The sequence below is a fragment of the Syngnathus leptorhynchus genome, chromosome 22 (assembly GCF_054491065.1).
Source record: "Syngnathus leptorhynchus isolate UIUO chromosome 22, UIUO_Slep, whole genome shotgun sequence".
Classification (NCBI taxonomy): domain Eukaryota; kingdom Metazoa; phylum Chordata; class Actinopteri; order Syngnathiformes; family Syngnathidae; genus Syngnathus; species Syngnathus leptorhynchus.
Window position 1 is genome coordinate 4,033,697 of NC_141216.1, and position 23,184 is coordinate 4,056,880.

The 23,184-nt window shown below is 51.5% G+C and overlaps 4 protein-coding genes across 12 annotated transcripts; 2 read left to right on the forward strand and 2 right to left on the reverse strand.

Moving 5' to 3' along the window:
• Window positions 1–318: 318 nt before the first annotated feature.
• Window positions 319–3,516, reverse strand: LOC147039473 (sphingomyelin synthase-related protein 1-like). The gene is made up of 6 exons (XM_085903806.1): window positions 3,353–3,516; window positions 2,325–2,889; window positions 2,138–2,233; window positions 1,907–2,024; window positions 1,683–1,833; window positions 319–1,490 (listed from the first exon to the last, which is right to left on the reverse strand). Exons 1-6 carry the CDS (start codon window positions 3,492–3,494, stop codon window positions 1,186–1,188), a joined length of 1,377 nt encoding a protein of 458 aa, XP_085759932.1. The 5' UTR covers window positions 3,495–3,516; the 3' UTR covers window positions 319–1,185.
• Window positions 3,517–3,628: 112 nt separating this feature from the next.
• Window positions 3,629–4,903, forward strand: LOC147039474 (dual specificity protein phosphatase 13B-like). Its single transcript, XM_085903471.1, has 3 exons — window positions 3,629–4,299; window positions 4,393–4,613; window positions 4,689–4,903. Exons 1-3 carry the CDS (start codon window positions 4,229–4,231, stop codon window positions 4,901–4,903), a joined length of 507 nt encoding a protein of 168 aa, XP_085759597.1. The 5' UTR covers window positions 3,629–4,228.
• A 236-nt stretch (window positions 4,904–5,139) lies between these two features.
• Window positions 5,140–6,051, forward strand: LOC147039475 (dual specificity phosphatase 29-like). Its single transcript, XM_085903470.1, has 3 exons — window positions 5,140–5,310; window positions 5,388–5,611; window positions 5,691–6,051. Exons 1-3 carry the CDS (start codon window positions 5,174–5,176, stop codon window positions 5,942–5,944), a joined length of 615 nt encoding a protein of 204 aa, XP_085759596.1. The 5' UTR covers window positions 5,140–5,173; the 3' UTR covers window positions 5,945–6,051.
• Window positions 6,052–6,388: 337 nt separating this feature from the next.
• kat6b (K(lysine) acetyltransferase 6B) lies at window positions 6,389–23,127 on the reverse strand. Of its 9 annotated transcripts, none has more exons than XM_085903465.1 (18): window positions 22,105–23,127; window positions 21,829–21,918; window positions 19,181–20,009; window positions 16,034–16,142; window positions 15,445–15,560; window positions 14,959–15,082; window positions 14,752–14,884; window positions 13,794–14,674; window positions 12,899–13,023; window positions 12,699–12,811; window positions 12,472–12,613; window positions 12,242–12,403; window positions 12,074–12,167; window positions 11,348–11,579; window positions 11,111–11,270; window positions 10,625–10,885; window positions 10,127–10,373; window positions 6,389–10,049 (listed from the first exon to the last, which is right to left on the reverse strand). In XM_085903465.1, exons 3-18 carry the CDS (start codon window positions 19,769–19,771, stop codon window positions 7,426–7,428), a joined length of 6,114 nt encoding a protein of 2,037 aa, XP_085759591.1. In that variant the 5' UTR covers window positions 19,772–20,009; window positions 21,829–21,918; window positions 22,105–23,127; the 3' UTR covers window positions 6,389–7,425. The 9 variants fall into 9 exon arrangements, with proteins under 9 accessions (XP_085759591.1, XP_085759590.1, XP_085759593.1 ...); XM_085903464.1 differs by having other exon boundaries at window positions 19,181–20,066; XM_085903467.1 differs by lacking the exons at window positions 21,829–21,918; window positions 22,105–23,127 and adding an exon at window positions 21,543–21,820.
• Window positions 23,128–23,184: the final 57 nt, after the last annotated feature.

Consider the following 23,184-nt stretch of genomic DNA (forward strand, 5'->3'; position numbering starts at 1 on the left):
TGTAGAACAAGTATAAGAATGAAAGTAATTTAGAATCTCGATCATTCAAATAAAAATTGCTTATTTCCCCAAAAAGTATCTACAGGCATATCGGAAGGCTCTAAATTACTATGGTAACCGCGGTGGCAGAAGGTCGACGCAATATCTTATATTTTCAATTTAATAACATAAAACAACGATGACATATTTTATAAACTACCCAGACAAACAAACAAATCAGTTTAACTGCACATTCATTGCTTTTAAAAACCGCTATGAAGTTCAATATCAGATATTACATGTCTGCAGCATATTCTATCGACATAACATTTGACTGCATAGCTTGTCATGGTTTTATTGGCACAACTTCGTGGATTAATCAAGTTGCATTTCTTGATGGACGCAGCATTTTATCACCAAGCCACCAAAATAAACTTGTCACTGACTGCCCATGAACACTCTCCAGACAGGCAGATGACATTTACTTGATATATTTCACACGTGATGGGACTCACATTGGTATGCAAACATTAATTTTCCACATTATGTCCTATTTAACATTGCAAATATTATGTGAAACCATGGCTGTGGCTGTTTTTGTAACATTGTTACACAAATAATCCAACAAGGCAATTAGTACAACTTAAAAACAAGGAGAAAAAACAAAACTATTGTTTGTGTCACTCTCACAAACACACAAATAATTTTGAGCAACAGTAAACATAAGTCTGAGGTGTGTGCATGTTGCTGCTTGAGTACAAAAAACACAAAAAGTTGAATAAGTTAACATAGATTTTAGAGATATCCCTTAAATAACATTGTTCTTGCAGAAATACTATGTCGGGAACAAGCATGGCTCCATCAGAACAAAAGATCTGGACCAACAGGTAATTATTTCAAAATATACACAAAAACACAATATACTAATATTTATCATTTTCTGTGCATCCATTTTTTTTTTTTTACATGAAAGACCCTGTGCAATTCATTCAGAGATTTGTTTCTGAATCCATTTTCGATGGAGTCATTTTCAGATGCTGTGTGCAGAATCTTGAGTGGAGAAATGAATATAGCGAAGCGCAAGGTCATTGGCAATTGGAATCACACTGAAGACAATTTTGGCTGATTCTCATCTTGATCAAACAAATCCCAGAAGTCAAAGGCAGGCTGTGTAAAATCCCTCGGACGGACGTACGGCGGCCCCCTCTAGCCGATGATGGATTTGAGGACGGCGGGCTTCGAGAAGGGCCAGCAGTACTCGTTGGGCACGGGCCCGTTGACGTTGCACTCGAAGAAGGAGAACATGGGGAACCAGATGCGTGCCCGGCGGCTCTGCTGGTAGGCGTGTGTGTTGGCCAGCGTATGGTAGTACAGGAAGAGGCGCGTGGTGATGTAGAAGGCGATGAAGACGTCGATGGAGTAGTGCTCGTGCGCCGCCAAGATGAAGAAGATGCCGAACAGGTTGAGCACCCACGACAGCGTGTGGATGAAGTGCCAGCTGCGTGGGGTGTCTGCCCAAAATACACCGGTTCGCCTTTAGACGCGACGCTTCCGCTGCGCTTAAGCAGCCCAAAAATAAATCGATGTTTAATTAATTACCACTAGAGGGAGCCAACATGCCACATTTAAAATCACTGTGACTGGACTTTCGGGAGAGCGTGTTTGAAATTTCAAACGCGACGAAATGAAGGTGTGCGACTCACACTCTGTGACAAAAAAGTTGAACAAGGTGATGACGACGGTGTGGCCGCTGAACATGTAGTCGCCGCAGGTGTGTACGCCCGTCAGCGTCATGCCGAAGCCGCTCCAGATGGCCACGGCCCGCCGCAGCTTGGCCCACGTATCGCCGTACATCTGCGTGACGACACCGGCTGATATCACTACCGACGAATAAACCTTCCGGGCGGGCTCTCGGCGCCGACGTTACCTTTCCGGAACACTGCAGGTGCTGCCCCGGGACGGACAGGGAGGTGACGAACATGGTGATGCAGCGCAACATGAACACCGTTCCCATGAGGCTGCACATGCGCCGGAGGAGTATCGACCTGCGGTAAGGAAATGGATGTTAATCTTCCCGGTGTCCCGGAAGCGCGACGGCTTTTAGTGTTCAGTCAAGACACAAGATATATACGTAAAGTTCTTCTCCGGTTTAAGGTACCTATGCTTGTGCCACAGTAGAACCAGCAGCCAGATGATACACAAGATGACGCCGCAAGCCTCGGCCATGGCGAAGGCCCACGGGATTCGAGGCACGCTGTGGACAAAACAAAACCAGCCATTGATTTCTTTTCCTGTCCAGCTGTTGATACAAAACAGCGTTTTAATGACGCATACAAAGCACCGACCTGTCCAGAAATATGTCGGGGAGGGGCCGGTACGTGGCCATGTCGGGGACCCTCTCGTGCACGATGACCATGACGAAGGACGTGAACCCGAAGACAAAGACCACGTAGACGGAGCTCAGCACCGTCTTCCAGTATTCGGGGTCCAGCCGCCGGGTCTGCAGCTTGTACTTGCCGTTGGTGTACTTCTGGTACTCCTCGCCGACGGGCGCCGTGTCGGCGCCGTCGCAGGCCTGCGCCGGCTCGCCGTTGCATAACCAGTCGCCCGAGCCGGTGGGCGAGTGGCCGTCGAAGGGCAGGCCAAGCTCTTCCAAAGCGTCCAAGTTCTGCTTCTGGAGCTTGCGGAGGGACGCCATGAGGCGCTTGATGTCGCCCAGCACCTTGAGCTTCAGCGGGGGCGAGCGCAGGTCATACTCGCTGAGGGCCAGCAGGCTGCTACCGTCCAGCCGGTGCTTGTGGCACAGCAGGTCCACGTAGTCGCAGAAGCCCTCATCCTTCAGCCACTCGGCCACGTGCTTGGGCGTCCAGCGCCGGACGCTCGGCGGGATCATTTCACAGGCGTCAGAGGCTGGAAAATGACAGTAACAACAACAACAAAAAAGAGAATGTTATGCACAGAATACTGTAATACAAAATATAAAATATTAATTGTAACACAGATAAACATAATTGCTCTTTGGTTCAGTGTGTGTTCTTGCAGAAACATAATTTCAGTGCAACGGGATGTAAAATGTTGACGTCAGTACTATTTTAGGTTTTGTTATTGCATTATTGGTGACGTGTTGGAAATATTACCATTGCGGTCAATAGTTAGCATTCCATTGATGCCTTGCTAAGTGCACACAATTAAGGCGAACAAAGAGGCTTTAACTATAATATGAATGACACAAACAAGTAGAAGGAATGACAAAGGTAATATTTCTCAAACGAGTCAAACGATGGAGGCTAAAAAGTAGAGACCGAGGCTAGCTTTGCATTTGCTAGCGAGGTGGAGGCTAGCGCCGTTAGCTGGAATTTGGGGGTTCACTCACCCGGGCTTAGTTCAACAGAGGGACACCGGCCGGCGGTCGTGGCACGTCGGAATTGCAAAGGTCGGCCAAGTGGAAGGTGTACCATACTATCTGTCTTGTTGCTTTTCATAACAATAACATCGCTGCGCTCGTGCAGAATCATGACACATGTCGCGTTGTTTACACGTCATACGGAAGCGGGGAGGGGATTTTCACAATAAAAGCCGCAGCAAAAAAACAATACACACAATGGCTTCTAAATGTAAATAGCCGTTTATTTGTGCCGTTACCACCAATGTAATCATACATTGTTATTTAACCAAAGCTACCAGGGATAAATATTACATGGGGCATCTAGAGTGATTCATTAATTGCAAATTCCTATCATTTATTAACTTGTCTTGAGATTTTGATCAATGTGTATAAACACAATAGAACCCTCCAAAAGTGACTTGTCCGGAAAGACTTGCAAGCTGGAATCTGATCCTGTCTTTGTGTGAGAGTGCTTCCGGCTGGTCTAAGCTTGAAGGAAGATGACACCAGAATTATTTTAGGCGACATTAAAATAGCCCAAAATGTTGCTGGGTAGATTACAGCAAAGGACGGCCTACATATTTCGTCTGGCTGGCTCGCAAGTAGACAAGTGGCTCATCGCTCGAATACTGACTTCAACTATCTCGATGTGGGACAGGCTGCAAAATGGCTTTACTTTTGGAGACTTCAAAAATTGAGAGGAAAAACAAAAAGGTCTTTTTATTTTAAATACATGTGCTAGATTGTGTACAAAAAGCCAAAGTGGCGCATTCAGACTTGCCCGGTCGCCCGAGGAGCTTCGCCAGCCTCCCGGAAGCGTCCGCCAGGTACGAGAGCCCCCCGGGGTCCCAACTCCAGAGGCTAATGTGGACCAAGACGGGCAGCGAGTGCAACCACATGGATCAGGTGCAGCCCAGGATCTTCTTAGGAGACATGTAAGTCGGTCCTGAACCACCAGTTGAGGACTCCGAAACTCATTTGAGATTTTCCCCCAAATTGCGTTTTTGTCTTTTTTTCTCTGACTTCAGGTACGCCGCCAAAGACAAGCGCAGCCTGAAGGCGCACGGCATCAGCCACGTTCTGAACGCCGCCCACGGGAAATTCAACGTCAATACGGGCGCCGCCTTCTACCGCGATGTCAAGATAGCGTATCACGGCGTGGAAGCCTTTGACATGGTCACCTTTGACCTCAGCGTTTTCTTTTACCGGGCGGCCGACTTCATCCGGAGCGCCTTGAGTTCACCCACGGGTGAGTGTTTCTCTTGAAAGCGCAGTTTTCCCCATTTCTTCTTCTGCTGCGTAAATCGTGTTTACGCGTGTGCAGGGCGAGTGCTGGTACACTGCGCCATGGGGCTGAGCCGCTCGTCCACGTTGGTGCTGGCCTACTTGATGATCCACGAGCGAATGACGCTGGCGGAGGCCATCGCGGCGGTCAGCGTAAAGCGCAACATCGCGCCCAATCGCGGCTTCCTGGAGCAGCTGCGGGCGCTGGACGTCGAGTTGCAGTCCGCCAGGCACAAAGCCACCCGGGGAACTTGAAGATAGAGCAGAAGAATTTGTTTACGTCGTGTTTTTTAAGTCAATGTCTTCTCCAAATTAAAACGGTTGCTCACAATTATTCAACTGAAAAGCTTTCTCTACAAAGTGTAGCAGTGGAGATTGGCGTTCCAGTCAGTCACATCATCGCAGGTTCTAAAAATATCCTCGGCGTTACACAATCGTCTCTTTTGCCGTGACTCGCAGCCACTGAGGACGACCGGAGGGGTCGAAACAACAACTCTTGACGTCATCGCAGAAACGGACGGAAGCATGTGCGATCGGCACGGCGACGACGACCACAATGACGTCACGCCCAGCTGCTACGAGCTGGACAAGATCCTCAACCGAGGGTCCGCGGCGTACGCCCCCTACAACCAGGTGTGGCCCGGAGTTTACATCGGCGACGAGTGAGTCGGAAATATTCCATTTCGGAGACGTGTTAAAAGCAGAAAGTGGAAAAAAAAACGTATTTTGACTGCGTCAGGGCGACGGCAAAAGACAAGTTGAAGCTGAAGCAGCTGGGAATCACGCACATCCTGAACGCCGCCGAGGGTACGTGGAATAACGTGGATACGGGCGCCGGTTACTATGGCGACATGGATGTGGTCTACCACGGCGTGGTGGCCTACGACACGCCCTCGTTTGACCTCAGCCAGTATTTTTTCACCGCCACCGACTTCATCCAAACGGCGCTGGCCGACCCTCAACGTAAGAGTGACCGACGGGGGAAAAGCAGAGCGTCGTGTGTCCCAAAAAAAAATCGACGGGTGTGTTTGTGTGGCCGCAGATAAAGTGCTGGTGCATTGCGTGATGGGCAGGAGTCGCTCGGCCACGCTGTTCCTGGCTTACCTGATGATCGGCGAAGGCGTGACGCTGGCGGCCGCCGCCGAGCACGTCAAGAGGTGTCGGCGGATCCTGCCCAACTGGGGCTTCCTCAAGCAGCTGAGGCAGCTGGACAAACAGCTAGCGGCGGGACGGGGCCCGTCGGGTCGGCCGAGTCCAGGCGACATGTACGAGGAGCGACGAAACGAGCGTGACTAACTCGGTTTTGCAGCAGAATGTTTTTACGTTATATAATTGCAATAAAATCTTCAGCATTTGATATATTGATAATTAAGGCAGCAATCATTACCTCTTTTTTTTTAATTTTGGACCACTTTTCTCCACAAACTAGATTCTGTCCTTCAGTCTCGTAGTTTGGATCCTGGTCAGTGTCATTTTGCCTGCCTAAAAGAAAACAAAAGAAACTGGAAGTCACACTGACAAAGTGCAATAAGGGACTTGCCCCGCCCTATAGGTCAAACCTGGAAGGACACCTTGGCCTCTTCTCGTAAGCTGTGGATAAAAGCATGCAACTTTTGGTAAAGAACAAAAGCGTTAAAAGGCATTGTGCAAAATATCAATGAAAGTAATATCTTCTTTATTGTTCCATATATATAGATCTAGATATATCATATTCTGGAGTGTACAAAGAGGGCGATAAGCTTACGTATGGGGACAGAAATCCGTCTTGCTTTATTAAACAGAAAGCTGCCTGGAGGAGTTGTTACAAAAAGACTTGAGAATTAGACATACGTAGAGCAATAAAACCTCTCAAAGCGCAACTGAAAACGAGGCTAAAAGTTTGACATGTTTTTCTTTTTTTTCTTTTCGGGTTTTTTTACATTAGCATTAACAAAATAGAATTTCATTTTTCACCTAATAAAAGGCTCGGCATGTTGAAAATGGCTTGCTATTTGTTAAGCACGACACTTGTACAGTACTACTCAATGCACTGTCACTAAAGGAGAGACCCAAGCATGCTAAGGTTTGCCACTTTACAAAAAAAAAAAAAAAAAAAAAAAAAATAGGTACAATAATTTAAATATACAAAGGCGCAAACTATGGTACAAACTAAACGGTCTTGCGCGTGTTTTTGCACTGTTGGACAGTTAACACACTCAACAGGTTCCACTCGTGAGCAGGCACATGAAAAAAAAATGGCTTCCGTGGGAGGCTGCTACGCGGCGACGGAAAGCTGACCTCAGAGCCTCGGAACCTGCCGCGAATTAAATAGAATTTCGTCTTCAACATCACCGTGTCGTGTCGTAAGGCTTCCCATCTCGGAGGAACAAAAATACTTTTTTTTTTTTTTTAAACACGTGAATGAAAATATTTGCATTCTTTCCAAGTGCTGCTGCTGGTTTTTGTCTTTAAAGAGCAAAAAAGAAAGAAAGAAATCCATATATTTATATAGACCAGTCACAAAAAATGAAGAATCTGTACTTTGGGGTGAAATCTCAGGATGATGTTAATAAATCAAGAAAGCCCAAAAAAATTGGAGCAGAATCGCCTTGGAAAATTCAAAAATTTGCATTCAAAAGTGGGGCTGACACTATTGAAAAGTTGGGTGTACTTTGGGTTCATCCTGAAACGTCACCCGAAAGGTCCAACACTTCATTTTTTGCGCATAGACGAAAAAGAACAAAAGGCCAACTCAGTGCATCTAAAGCCGGGAGGGAGGGAGGGAGGGAGGCGGCAGGTTACCGCCTGATGAAAGGCCCTTTCAACGATTGCTTGGACACGGCCGGGTTCATGTAGCCGTGGTGACCGGCCGGACTGTACATCATGTTGCCGTGCGGCGGCGGCGGCGCCACGGACTGTTGGGCGTATGGCTGCGTTCCCATCATGCCCATCTGCATAGAGTACTGGGGCGACTGGTTCATGTAGGCGGCGGCGGCGGCGTGGCTGCCGTGGTAGCCGCTGTTCATCATGGGCTGGCTCATACCGTAGCCGTTCATGGCGTTGAGCGGCGCCATGTTCATGGAGTTGTAGGCGGGCGCCGGCATGATGTTGACGCTCATGTTGACCCGCGGCATGGCGGCCAGCGTGCGGGCGGGCGCCTGCATGGCCACGCCCTGGGGCTGGCGCGCGTACATCTGCTGCTGCTGGTGGTGGTGGTGGTGGTGCTGCTGCTGCTGGTGCTGCTGCTGCTGGTGGTGGTGGTGGTGAGGGTGGTGATGGTGCGTGAGCGGCACCGACTTGGAACGCGCCGAGCCGTGACTCTTGACCGCCATCTGCGCCTGGATGCGTTGCGTCGGCGGCACGCCCACGTTGCGCTGGAGCATCACGGCCGGTGGCGGCGGTGGCGGCGTCATGGCCGCCTGCACCTGAGGGTTGGGGAGGCGGTGCGAGCTCTGCGACAGGGACACCAGCCCGGAGTGCTGCGCGGAAAGCGAGGGGCTGTTGGCGTAGGACGTGATGGGGTGCGAGGGCGAGTGGTTGAAGGCCAGCGAGCGAGGGTGCTCCATGAAGGTGTTGGTGAACTGCTGCAGCTTGGCCAGGCTGAGGCCCGACGACTGCACGTAGTGGCCGCCGGCGTACTCGCCTTGGTGGTTGATCCGCTCGTAGAGGGCCAGGTTGGGGTTGCCCGACTCGGGGATGTCGGGCAGCTGCACGGCGGCGGCAAAGTTGGCGGGGATGGCGCACTGGGCGGCGGCGTCCTGCGAGACATGCTGATTGTGGAAGTTGTGCGCGGCGGCGGAGGCGTGTTGATTGTGCTGGCTGAGCTGATTGTGCTGCAGGTGCTGATTGTGGTGGTGACTATGTTGATTGTGCTGATTGTGGGGGCCGTGCCTGGCGTGCTGCTGGCCGTGCGGGCCGCGTTGGCCGGCGCTGGGGGGCCGCTCGGTCGCCGCCGCCACGCAGCCCTGCGGCGACTTGACGTTGCAGTGAGGCGGAGAGCTCAGGCTGTTTTGCGGAAGCATGCCGCCGCAGCCGCCGGGGTTGATTTGCTGGCTGACGGCGCAGCTGCTCTGGGCCAGCCCGGCGGGCGGCATGCCGCCGTAGGGGCAGGCGCCCTGAGGGGGGCCGGCCCCGCAAACGCTGCCCCCCATGGTGGAGTCGTAGCTGCTGGGGTTTTCGTAGTTCTCGGTGGTGCTCTCGATGCTGCCCAGGTCGCTGAAGCCGCTGTCCACCACCTGCTGCGAGTGGTCCGACACGGACGGCACGTCCATCATGGGGCTGGTCTCCAAGTTATGGATGGAGGGCACCGAGATGGCGCTGTGGTCGGGGCTGATCTGCGCGTAGCCCCCCGCCTCCAGGATGGACACGGCCGGGCTGCTGACGGAGCGCACCGACTGGCTGGGATGCGAGTGCGCCGAGGAAAGCGGGCTGCTGAGCTCCGACTGCGGGCAGTCTTCCAAAGGGGTGACGGCGGCGTAGCTGCGTGCCTTCCTGCGGGCGTCCTGGCTCTCCACGCAATCCTGGAAGGCCGCGTCGCTCTCCCTCGTCAGCGACCGAACGGCTCGCGCCGTCTCCGAGTCTATCTCCGTGCAGATCGGGGGGCCGTCCCTGAGCGCGGGACTGAAGGGCGGCCTCTTGGCGGGCGGAGGAGGCGGCGGGTGCCCCTGTGGAGGACTGGGCGGGCTCTCTTCTTCAGACTCACAATCCACAGCTGCCGCTAGGGCCGGAGGGAGCGGCGACACTTCTTTGGTTTGCGCCTCTTCATCCCGGTTGCATTCCGGGGCGACGGCGGCGTCTTCTTCTTCTTCTTGCCGACTTGACGCAACGTCCCCGTCGTCTTCTTCGGGAGCTAAAAAACATTCACGCGTTTCCTTCCCGAGGTGGCTGCTCTCGGGTTGCGTTGTCTTCTCTTGGCTTTCGTCTTTAAGCGCAAACTCTGTTCTGGCCGTCACCTTCTCCTCTTCCTCCTCTTCTTCTTCTTCCTCATTGGGATTATCAGGCGACGCGGCGACTTCAGCGCTGCGATCCACATCTTTGGTCGGGGAGTCCGGCTCGTGCTCGCTATCTTGCCGCTCGTCATCTCTGCGCTCCGGCGAATCGTCGCCGTCCTCGTTCCCAGGAAACCCGCCGACGGGCGAGCGGCGCTCGGCCGGGCTCGGGGGCTCGGAGTCGAAGGCGGGCCGGGCCCTGCCGCCGTGGAGCTCTCGGTGGGTTTCTCCCTGCTCCTCCTCGGCCCGGATGAGGTGTCGCTCCGCTTCGGTGGGTGTTTCGGGCGGCGTGTAAAGAAGGTTCAGCTTGAAGCCCATTTTGCGCTCGTTCTTGAGGCGCCACTTGGGAGGACCTCGTTTGACTCCTTTGGGCCAGCCTTTCTTCCGCTTGACGGGACGAGGTCTGCCGGGTCTCTTGGGGGGGACGTCGGCATCTGCGGATCAAAATCATGCAGACCCGTGAGGCCCGTGCTAACCGCTAGCGCATTGTGTTGCTAATCACCGCTCGTACCTTCGTTCCATTGTTGAAGATCTTGCTGCGGCTTGTCCTTGAGCCTCGGTCGACCTCTCCGCCGTTTCACGGGTGCTATCAGGCTCTTCCTCTGCTCCTCCTCCTCTTCTTCATGTTCCAACCGCGCCACGGGACCCTCGTCGTCAGAGTTGTCGAAGGGCTCGTTCAGGACCTCGGTGGTCTCGGAGATGGTCTCGGTGGTGACGCTGCTGTTAATTCTTTTCCGCTTGCGCCCCCTCTTGCTCCTCTGGAACACAAAGAACACCATGACGAATAAAAACCAGAGCAGTGAACACAAACTATTATCCATAGCTGCAGGTGGTGCGAGGAGGCTCCGGATCACAGCGGGGCTCCGCCGAAGCCTCGGCTGTATTCATGAATATTTATCCCAACTTTCATCTCCCCAACTAAGCGCGAAGGGGGGGGGGGGATGTTTTACGAGGCTCATTGGGCCAGAACTGGAGATGTGTCACGACCACAACAAACAATCCAAGTCACCTTTCGTTTGTCCGGGAGGACGGGCAGCGAGCCATCCGAGTCCACGTCTTCGTCCGCTTCTTCCCGGCGGTCGCGGTGGCCGAAGTTCGGCGGCGGCCGGGCGCGTCGGCTCCACGACGGGGTGTGGCGCCGCTCGTACGTCCTGTAGGGCACCTTGCAGTGCATCTTGGTGAGCGTCTGCCTGCGAGCGGGAGTGGCGGCGGCGAGGCTGCCTCGCTCCTCTTTCAGCCAGCAGCTGGCCTGCTCCTTCAGACGCTCAGCCTGGAAATGAGTGGCAAATGAATGAATGCCTGCCTGCAACACGCAGATGATGTTAGCCAGTCATCTAAAGAGCGCCGTCAAAAGCGATTTACAGCAATGTTGACAGCGAGCGAGCGAGCGAGCGAGCAAGCGCACGCCGCCTGCCGCTCCTGGCCTCCGTTTGAACTCGGCAGCTCATCATGCAAATGTTCACTTCACGCAGGCGCCGTCTGAGCGGAAACCTACATCCATCTCCGCCTCCCGCTCCTCCTCGGACAGGACGGCGCTGAGCGAGGCGGAGCGGGACCAGCGCAGGGCATCGGGGTCCACCTGGTGGCGACGCGGGGCGGCCCGCAGCCTTTCCATGTGGCCGTGGATTAATCCTTCTTTTCGGATCAGCACCACCCTGAATCGAAAACAAAATGACTGAATTACAAAAACGCCCCACACCGGTCGCGCAAAGACGAGAGTGTGAAAACTGACCGTCCGCCCCGTCTGTCAATCATGCCCAGGTGCTGCAGAGTGGCAGCGATGTCGTGCGGACACATCCCCGTGGCCCTGCTTATGCCTTTCACGCTGACGTGTTTATCCGGCCGCCGATAAAGATACTCCAGGAGGACACTTTTCCAATACGCCAGGTAGGATAAGCGACCCAGATCTGACAGCGGCTTCTCAGGGGAGCCCGCTTGTCCTTCTTGCCTGGTGAGAAGGTAACCTAAGAAAAAAAAAAAGCAAGAAGGGATTAATTTTCTTTTTATTTGGCGAGGATATGATTTCACTTTCCAATAGACAAAGAGAAGCAATGAGGATACAAAGACTAAAAAGTGCATTTGCCATAATCTGTCTCCTTTAGTAAAGAAAGGGCCATTCTTATCAAGGTCCCTTCGCTCCGTTCCTATCGAGAGGGAAAATCTGTTCATCTAAACAGCTCCGCGGCTACATCCTCCAATAAAAGCTGCCAATTCAGCTGCCTTCAATCTCCCTTAATTCTGCCGTCTTTGTTAGCGCCGCGCTCTCAATATCACAGTGTGTTTCAATGGCTCCCCAAAGTGAACAGGAAATCAAATGCGCCATTATCCGCCGCGCTTGAACAAAGCAGACGTGGAAAATTCTCTTCTGGCAACAGACTCGTCGACTAGGTTCAAACCAAAATGTAGTGGCCACAAAATCTCCCTCAAGAGTGGACAAAATAAATGAAAAGGAACTCACTGAAATCAATAAGGAAGCGTCCGAATCCTTGCCGCTGGTACTGAGGCATGATCATGATGCAGGAGACGTTGTACTTCTGCTGGCAAAGCTTTTCCTGTCGGGAAAAAGGGATCCAGCGTGTCAGAGAATTTACTGCCATTTTTTTTTTTCTTCCAGATTTTCGCTTACCTTGGAGAAGTATCCTACTAAATGACATCCCTTGTGGTCGTTCTTGGTGAGGATGTAGAAGAGGAAGGGCTCCACGTCGTAATACAAGGTCTTGTGATCCAGGAAGAGCTTGGCTAACAGGCAGAGGTTTTGGCAGAACAGCTTGCTGACATTTCCGTCAACCTGAGCGGAGAGGAGGACAGAGAGTCGCTTTTGCGTTTTATCCTCACTGGTGGCAAGGCCGTGCTCACCTCAAAGACGGAGAGGCAGTCCTTTCGGTAGATCTCGTTGGCCGGCGGGTGGAACCAGCCGCATTTGTTTGCGTGCCTCTGGAGGATGATTTTGCTTCTCATGTATTTCAGACAGAACTCACACAGGTAAAGCTTTTGTAATCTGGGAAAAGACACGAAGAGGAAAGCTGCCGTTTCCGCGGCCAAAAGGAAGCGGCGGATGGGGGGGGACGACGTTTGGGAAATACCTGGAATATTCGGGCGGGTACGGTGACGAATACCAGGTTTGCACTTCGTACTTGCCAAATTCGATAACGGCCGGGCGTCGCGTGGCGTCCGCGTTCATTTGACATCCTGTCCTCTGTTGGACAAAAAGCCACAAAAGAAGGCCCAAGTCACAAATAAAGCACGAGTCGATTTTTGTTGAGCGAAAAGTAAAAGCGGTCACCTGCGCGGCGACGCGGCGGACGCTGGCGAAGATCTCCGCGTCCTCGTTGGTCACGTGAGCTCCGGACATGGCTGCCGCCGAGGCGGTGCGGGCTTCCTGTCTGGCCCGCAGCTCCCCGTGGTGGCCTATCAGATAGCGAGCGGCACAAGGAAAAAAAAAAAAAAAAAAAAAACGGTGAATCATCTCCTCGCTGCCTTCCATGCAAATGCGCTGGTAAGCCACCGCGCAGCTCGGGTGTCTCGGGAGGAAATGTTGCTAATGCATCATCTTTGCATGTTTATGTACGAGGAGGGGGGGGGGAGAAATCCCTGATGGAATGAAGTGAAACTAAATCACTCTAATTGCATAACGGCTTGGGTGTGCTTAGTCATCCTCCGAGAGCCGGCGAATTGACAAGCTGAGGCAGCGGAGGCAGCGAAGGCAGCGCGGGAATGGACGTCGATGATGAGCCATGCAGGCAGGATGTCAAATTTAGACGAACGCTATTCTGGCGACTTTGTAGCGTTTAAAAGATTCTGTCGCGAGGAGGGTGACTCAGCCGCAGTGGCTTACAGTCATCATGTCATCTGAGTCAGCGCGTGAGGCGAGGTTGCGGATGAGATGTGATGACGGCGGCCCGGACGTGACAATGAGGTGTGTCAAGGACAGAGGAAGGGGGGGGGGGGTGAGGGAGGGTTAGTGGGCCATGCGCCATGGAGGATGGAAGCCACGTCAACTCCGCAGCCAAGTTAAGAAAATCATTCAAATTAGGCAGGAGATGAGTCCGGGAGGAGGGGAGCGCCGTATATCGGCGCCGCTCGGTCGGTCGGGAAGATAAATCATGATTGCAAGCGTTGAACAGAAAGTCAAGAAGCAGCTTTACAAAGTGTGGAGGCTTTCGGAGGGCCTTGCTTACCATGATTACTCTCTGGCTTAACTGTCAAGTCTGGCGAGGGGGGGGCTCCCTTCGGGGGGCTCACTTTATACCTCAGCCTGCCTAGCGTCCTGTGCTTCTTAAGGAAGGGGTTGCGCTTGAAATGGCCCAGCGACTTAAAGGCGTGTCCTCCGGGTCGGCCCGACCCGGCGGACGTGGCGCAGAGCCGCTTTCGGCTAAACTCGTTCTTTCTGCGGCACTGGGACGCGTGGGGAGAGTCTCGCCTTTGCGGCGCGCGCTTGGGCGGCGCGTAGCACGCCAGCCGCTTTTGCCGCGACTGTCCCTGAGTGGCGTAAATATGCGAGAGTCCATCAAACAGTCCCTTCAGCTGGCTGCTACTGCAGAGGCTTCCCAGGGAGGGAACGCTCGACTGGCTGGAAGAGCTCTGGGGCGAGTTTGCCGAGGTGGAGCCGGCCGACACCTGCGAGGGCGGGCTAAATCCCGGTGACGTCGGAGCGGCCATCTGGTGACCGGCGGCGACCGGCGGGGCGACCGCTGCGACCACGTCGCCCGTCGGGCCTAAGCGTTTGCTGGCGGGCGAGTCGCCGGCTGCGGCGCGCGAGCGACGCCCCACGGGGGAAGGGGTGAAGAATTTGGAAAGCCCGTCGATGAGCCCTTTGGTTTTCTTGTTAACGCCGAGCGCAGGTGGCGTGGCGAAGGAGGGCGTGAGGAGGGGAGTGACGACGGCGGCGGTGAAGGGGGAGGTGGGAGTCGGGATGGTGAATCGGGCGGCGTCCGGAACTCCGGCGTCCTCGGCAGATGCGCCATGACGGGATGAGGTGCGCGCGCTAAACTTGGCACCCCTACCGGGCGAGCCTCTTCCTCCGAGCGCCGCCGTGGAACCGTCGCCACTGCTCGGACACCTACGGGCAGACGGCGCACTTGAGAAAGCGCTCGGCAAAGGCAGCTGTGCCGACGAGCGAGTTCGGGGGACACGTACGTTTGTTGCGTGAGCTTGTTGGCGGGCCGCGCGGCGACGGGCTTGGCGTATCGCCGTTTGATCTCGTCGGCTTTTCTGTGCAGCAGCTTCTTTGTGTTCTCCTTGGGCCTGCAGACCTGGCACTGCCACGTTCCTGGAGGACATCCAAACACACAGGCACACTCAGCAACGGCTTTGTTCTGAGCGTCCACCTAAACGGAGGCTCACCTTTGGGCATTGCGGACACGGGCGGCTCGCAGCACTCCATGTGGAAGCCCCGGTCGCACCAATCGCAGAAGAGCATCTGGTCCTGTAGGAAGAGCCCACACTCGTCACCGACGCCTTCAAAGTGCTGCAAGGCAACCAACCGTTTGGTGGCAGAGGAGAAAAATGATGATAAGTGAGCGGCGGGGTGTCTAAAAATGGCCACCAGGTGACAGCGTTACTCTAAAAACACCTCACTTGACTTTGTTTGCTTATTCTCACACTCTGTTATTTCGACACTTGACGACAAGAACGTTTCGAGAGGCCAAATGGGAAACCGACTTGGCCTTCGCAGGCACCGAGTAGGAACTCAAGCGAGCAAATCTATTTTCCTCAAGTCCCTTCTGCACTATCAAATGATTTGCTGCGTAATTAAATGAAACAATGAATTAAATAGTGAATTTGTCCACTAACAATGACTTTTTGGCAGAGGTGTTTTGGGCTACTTACCGCATTTCTCCCTTGGATTCGGCAGGAACTGCACGTTTTGCATTCGATGCACTGCCAACGTAATCGTTTCACTCGAGAGGTCAACTCGGGGGAGAACTTGAGACACGAGGGATGTCCTGGAGGAGCAATTGAAAAAGGCAAACGGGCGAGCCCTTTTAATCAATGTTGCCACCGCAACCTGTTTAAATATTAACACGCCCGGCGCCAAAAACTGGCATCAGCGGCATGCGCGGTATGTCATATATTCCCCCCCGCCCGTCTGATCAAACACATCCGAGTGGCTAATTGCAGATAATTTGATCCTAATGAGGCAGAAAGCGCAGCGGCGCTGGTATCTAACCGAAGTCGATGCGTGAAAGTCAAAAAGCCCCGCGTCATGCTTTGTAAAGCCGCCGTTTGTGTACACTTAATGAAAAGCACCTCCACGCTATTTACGCTGTAAAAATGTCACGCCGGCAACGATCGCTCGCGGCTGTTCAAGTAATTGCGTCTCCCACGCCGGCGAGCGCAAAAATGTCAAAAGAAAAACGGCCAGTCAAAAAAAATAAAAGACTGATGAGAGACCAATTGGCGACGTTGATTGACTTACCGCTGCTCCCGCAGTCGGCGCAGGATATCAGCTCCTCCGGACGCTTGTCTCGGTTGGACTCTTTTGTGCCGAGACAGAAACTGCAGATCGGGATGGGGTCCACCCGAAGCTGAGTGTAAACACAAAACGGACAAAGTGTTCATCGACTAACAATTTTTTTTTTTTCCGACAGGGGCGTTCGTATGTCAACTCGATATCCAAAATGCAACAAACAACTCCGGTTATCGCCAGGGTGAGCCGAGTCAGCGTAGTTGGAAAGACTAATCCGATTCTTTTTAAGCGTGAGACAAAGAGGATTAATGAGTATAGGAGCAAATGCCCACAATGGAGTTGACCGCCCCCCCAGTTTAAAAATGACAGGAATGAAAATGCCATCACATTGGTCTGGCTCCGCCTCCTGACCTACAGACGGATGCTGCTTTGCTCTCCGTGTCAATTGGATGCGGGTTGGGGCGGGGTGCTCGGGCTGTTTACTCCGGCGTCAATGATGACTCTATTTTCCAGTCGGCCTAGTCAATATTTGACACCGGGGCTCCCACGCGGGAGGCTGACGGGAAATCAAATGGAGCCGCTCGCCCGCCCGCCCGCACCTTGAGGATGTCCCTCGGTGACACAAAAGTCGATTCCAGTCACCTTGCCGACAATGCAAGTGACAACACGGCTGTCGAGTTGATCGACGTTATTTACAGAAGAGGCACAATCACGTCTTTGTCATTACGAAATCATTTTCAGATGAGTCAAACATAATAGGATCACTTTGCTCTTTTTTCCCACATTGACTTTGTTTTGACTGCAATTGTGTGTTTTTGCTCTTCTTAATGTGATGTGATACTTTTTATTTTTTTTGTGGGGCTTGCAAATGCCAATTAGAACGTTGTTAAAAAGGTCTTTGCAGCTGGGAAGCAGCTAATATCAGCGTAATGGTGACAGAATGTACTCATCATCTGACACTTGTGCAGCACATGAAGACGTTTTGGCTTCTTTTAGTCATCTTGTCGTTCCGCTTACATAACTTATTGCTTCTTCATGTGCAAAAAGTGTCACGCGGGGTTGGAGTTGATTTATCTCCTTAAGATACAGTTCCTTTGAAAGGGATTATGTTTATCTTTGCTTTTCTGTAGGTATTTAAAAAAATAAATAAAATAAAGGACGCGTTTGATCGGAAACAGGACTGGAATTAAAGTCAAGCGCTGGCTCCTGATAAAGATCTTTTGATTGGAACAGACAAACATGTTTTTTTGCTCTTGGCCATTCTTGGTTGCCATGCTTTATAAATGATGGTCTTTGCCCCGTCCAAGCCCCCACCCTAAAAAAAAAAGTCCACAGTACCATCCAAGGCTAATAAAAACAAGATGTACGTCATCTTAACGAGCAACAGAACGCAGCGACTACAAAGACTTGCATTGATTTGTGCTCCAAACACGACGTGTGCCGAGAGGTCACGACAATGGCCCGCTCGGAATCGGGCTTCAAACCGGCTTCATTTGCAAATCGCTCTGCTCTGAATTAGCGTCTGTTACGTTTTTTCCGTCTCCCTTGCTGCTGCTGTAAAAAAAATAAAAATCTTTTACGTGTGACCTAATCCGAGCACAAAGAATCTTTAGGAGCTTTTCCATCTGCGCTTTTTAAAGGCAGGCAGCGGTGGGGACCGCCCTTGGGAGACAACTTACTTATAGCTACAGGCGTTAAATGCTGACAAACATAAGAGTTTTGGACTCAAGACAACAAGTCTGGATCCAAGAACATTTTAGACAAGCGTATCGTCTTCCCGGTGATCTCATCATGTCATCCGGGAACACGGTGTTATTCCTGCTAACGGCGGTGCGCATAGAGCAAAAGGAGAATACGGCGCTGATGATTTTCTCGGGCCAGTCTAAATTAAGTGCATGACAGGAAATGACGGCGCATGAAAAGAGCAGGCTGTCCTGAGCGAGGGGGTGGGGCTCGCGCCATTACAACGCCGCCGCCGCTGCTGCTGCCGGTGGTGGTGGAAAGAGAGCTCAAGTGGTTGCATAACACAGTGGGGGGGGGGGGGGGGGAGGGAGGGAAAAAAAAATCCAATTCCTCGCCTTTGTTCCTGGCACAGTCTCTTCAGACTCTTTTAAACGGTGAGCCAACAGTGCTCTTTTCCAGCGCCGGCGTACCTGTTTTCCTCAACACATAACACCAAAAAAAAGGTGACAAATGGGGAAAAAAAAGCCGTGAGACCCATCTTAGTTATTTTAACTTTTTTTTTTTTCTTTTTAGACGCAGAGGGCCCCCGACCACAGAAACTGTCACAGAGGTGTGGTTGCAAAACTGGAGGTGTCACTTTTTGATTTTTCACTGTGAAACTGGCGAGGAACGAGGCGACGCTCTCTATACGTGCACATAACCTCGACGCCGCCACTCATCTCGGAAAAAAAAAAAAAAACTTTCACACTTATCCCCACACTACCCAAGAGCTGCAGCTATCATGAATGCTACAAGTCTAATTAAAAAAAAAAAAAGTATTTCATTATTAAACGCTAGATGTGCAATGAGAGATGTTTCCTCCCCCCCACTGTGCTAAGTAGCTTTTCAACTAGCAGCCCTCCTCGAATTTGCTCAGGTCTTTGGTGTCCGGCGGCGAGTAGTCATCGAAGGTGATGTTCTCGTCCGACGTGTTAAAGGCCGACAGCCTCGCGCCGCCGCGTTTCGCCGACCACCCCCGAGGCGCTAAATACGAGGAAAACAATGCAGCCTGCAGGAATTTGGGCCAATCCTTTCGTGCCCCTTGGGTCTGAATTCAATTTACACAGCGTGGAACCTTGCACATCTCCCTCCTTGTTGCTTGGAATTGTCTAAAGAATATTGTGTCTCACCACAGCCTCTTTGAGGCACATTAGTTGTCAGCCGTCCCCCAAATGATATATAATTCAGCGCAAGGCGGCCGACCACATCCTTTCTGGGTCACTTTGGCTGGGCTTATGTAACCTGTGGGAAGCCGACAGCAAAGTGGCGACCACACAAGCGCCGCACCGCACGACTTCCTGGCTAGTGGCGCTCTCTCATACGACGGAGATCGGCAACTACCACGCAAATTAAGCGTTGGGTCATCGAGTTAAAGCAACGACAATTTGATTTAGGTTAGTTGCATTTTAGTCCAGATTTTTTTTTCAAGTATACCTGTTCCCGCTCATGGGGTAGCAGCGCCGCTGACATCAACGGCGAAGGCCTGGCCGTGGGACACCTGGGGGTCCCTCCGAGCTGGTACCGCGGGCCGTCTTTAAACAGCCTGCCGCTGTTGACCGAGCGCTTGGCCGCCAGCCGCAAGCGCTGGCGGAAAGCCGGGTTGTCGGCCGCCTCGGCGAGGTCCTCCTGGTTCCTCAGGTACCTCTCGATGTTCTTGAGCGAGGAGCCGTGCGTGTCGTCCAAGCCCTCGATGGCCCTGCGCAGGATCTTATTCCAATCCAGGTGGCGGAGTTCGCCGGAACTCCATATAGATTCCTTTGACGGCACGGGCGAGGCGGGAGGCGGGATGGACCCCGTACTCGCCGGGTCCTTGTACGAGGCGCTCCCCTTGTTGGTAACCTTGAGGATAGAGCCATCGCGAACGCTTAATTCCAACTGCTCCAGGACAGTCTTGCGGTCCAGTCCATGCGACGTCCCAACCGCGTGGGAAATCCTCTCCTCTGAGGGCCGCTGCTTCTGCCTCTTGATTTTCTGTATGGCCTCCAGAATCCACTCCGTGAACAGAGGGTTGGCGAGTTTCACCATGGTTGGACCGGGAGACTCACAAAAACGTCATCCATGCGGAATCCCGCCTGCTGCCAAGCGCCAACGGGTACATCCACATCCTTTGGCGAGGTCAAAAAAAAAAAAAAAAGATACGTTCCACAGCGCCGTCCAAATTGGCTCGTCAAATCCGTATTGTTACGAGAACCGAAGATGGAGGGGAAAAACGGTCAGTGATAAATTCCACAACCAGCAATGGACGTTGATGATGTCCCAAAATCTGCCAGGAAAAAAAAACACACAAAAAAAACGGTGGTAATGTGCACTTGGAACTAACCTATAAACGAGACAAAGACAAATGGTTCATAATGATTAGTGCAATTTCTTTCCATATACTCTCGAGTCAAATTGACCCAGGAGGGTTATTGCAGTTTCTGAGAAACAATCGTAAATCCAGTATGACACCAATTCTCAATCAGATAAGAACTTGTATCTTATAAGAGCTGTGCATATTGTTCAAATTGTGCACAACGTTGAAATATTAAGAAAGTGGTGCTTTGTAAAGTTATAAACAATTTAATGGAACATTTCCCTCTCAAAATTAAACCTGGAAAACATCGTTACAGAAGAATCAATGCTTTTAATATCAGTATGCCACTCAATTCCAAATCTAGGGTAACTTCATCATGTTTAGACGGAAACTTTGCGTTTTTGGGAAGAAGAAGAAGAAAAAAAAGTCTCCAAGTTTAGCTTTTTTTTGGTGACATATCCACGAACGCGACAAACTCCACGGGCATAAACTACCGCACCAACGTTGTCACAAACGTCCGACCACCGAACAGAAAGGACGACGACAAGGTGGTCCTCCGGGCTTGAAGCTGCCCTTCACGCCACTTTGTTTTTGTTTTTATCTGTTTTGACAGCTCAATGGCCGCCAAAACAGAAAATGCACAACGCTAGTCGCACAATCGATGCTCGGCTCCCTTGACAGCTGACGAGCAAACAACAAAACACAACAAGTCAGCGGGTAACAAACCTTGCGCTCCAAGTGAGTCCAATCTGGACAATAACTTTAAAAAAAAAAAAAACAACAACACACGGCGACTCCGCTGCATAAAACACCAGGCTTAAAAAGAGTCGTCACCTAAACAGTCGCCATTTTGTTCCACTGTTGTAGTTTACGGCGAATCCGACATGACGCTGATTACAATCCAATGGAGTCTCATTAAAGCTCTCCGACACTAATGTGCCCTCCCCTAACAACTTCTTTATTGGCCAGGAACGGAGCACATCCGATGGGTGGTTTGATAAGGCGCCTGTCAATTTTTACAAGTCGGCCGGTGCTATTGGCTAGCCGAGCTGTCACTTGACATGCGCTCGACCCGCCCCCTTAAGGTGGCTCAGAACCGCTTTGGGTAAAAAGCCAGAAAAACGCTTTTTAACCACGTATCTGTTTTATTAAGTTCCATCTTGCGAGAACACCGAGTGGAACCATTGTCATTTAACACCGTGTTACGATCTCACGAGCCGAATATGTTCATCAAATAACATCACGACGCCGTTCCACCTTAACGACGCATTCCTCCTTGAAACGCTTCAAAGTGGCTCGTTCATTTTTTAACGCTCTTAAATGATGCATTACGGGGATCTTGCATGGCGTAAACGCCGATAAAAAAAAGTGGGACAGCGATCCTAGGTGGCGCGTTTAACGACTCCGCAGGGGACGATCGGGTTCAAATAAAAAAAAAAACGCGTGAAGGGCTTGTCGTGGAAGCGACTACCCGCCAACACCAGCGGCAGCACCTCCACCTACCTTTTTATTCTTTCCCCGCCGTTAATTCCCTCGATAATTCCCCCATAAACGCCCCATTAAGCGGTTTTTTAAAAAAACGGCACGGCCTGTGGGATTCTCCGATCTTTCGGCGATGACATGAACGTCCCGAACGGCGCATGTTGCGCAATGCCCCGCACGCACGCACGTACTCGCTGTGTTTTATCGCCATTAAACTCGCAAATCATCCCTTCCGCCAAAAATAGTGCAGAGTTGCATGCATAGAAGACGCGGCGACATGTTTGTTTTTTTTTTGTTTTTTTTTTACCTCCTCAAGTTTTCCAGAGTGTTCTCGTCTACACGATGACGACGTGATGACAAAAAGATGCTGAAGATGTAATCCGAGATGCAGAGCTCGCTGCGTGGAGAGCAGATGATAACAACTAATTGAAAGGTTAATCTACATAGCAGCCTGTGACAAAATGGTACCCTCCCTCTCCTCCTCCTCCTCCACCACCACCACCACCCCCTCCTCCTCTTCCTCCCCCCTTCCTTTTTCTTCACTGGAGTGATTCACATATAATATTACACTGTAGGCACTCACCTGCACAATCCATTGAGCGCTGTGACATGAACAAGATGTTGACTTTCTTCCAATATTTGGACACGAGAGTAGTGCTTCCTAAAACTTTTTACACCACCTAAAAAAAAAACCAACTTGCCTCTTCAAGTATCACAATCAAAAAGAAATATTGAGGAAATTATTCAAATCAGATGAGGAACTGGATTTCGTTTTGCTTTTCTTGAAATAGATATTATCCAAGTGGAGACTATGGCCCTCAAGAAAAAGATGTATTAAAAAAAAAAAAAAAAAAAAAAGCTACATAATAACTGAGAACAAATCAGCTGTGGCTGGATTTAACCAAATAAATAAATACATGATGACAATGATTTGTTTTCAAGTGTTTCCACATACATTGTATCCACGAGGAGACTACGGGTTTGGCCTGCAACATTTTTTTTTCTTTTCAGCGTTGGTCGGCCAGGGTTTCCACGGACACGTCGTTGAATGCGCGAGCAGTTAATTAGCCGCAAATCCGACGTGCGACTGCCGCCAGTGGGGGGCAGGTGGACAGACTCAAAGAAAAGAAAGGGGGCTGCCGGGTTTCCCCATCAATGTCAAGCCAGGGGCCCCGGGCGGCTCCTCCATCATCATTCCAAATGGACGAACATGTCTTTTGCCAACTACCACACAAACACTGGTGCCCATCTGCTGAGTGTCTCACAGCCAGTCTCCGAGTTGAGAACGTTTGTAAATCAAATCAACATTCCCCATTGAAATGAATAAAAATGCCACAACTTTTTTTTTTGAGAGGGTGCTCCACATTTTGGTAGCACATTGAGCGTAAGAACTGCAATGGCTTCACCGCTCGGGTTAATGGAGCGAGGCAAGAAGTTCAACAGAGAAAGTGAGAGCGGCGCAGAGGAAGAAGAGGAAAAAAGGTGCCTCCATTGTCGTGACTCAATCATGTCTGCCTCCCTTTTTCGGTGTTTGTCTTTTACCATCTGTCATTTTAAGGGAGGCCAATGAGCCAGCTGCCATGTGAGTGGCCATCTTGCCCAATCACAAATGCGCACCCCCCCCTTTCCCGCTTCCTTCCTTCCCCGCCCCACCTTTTCAAGA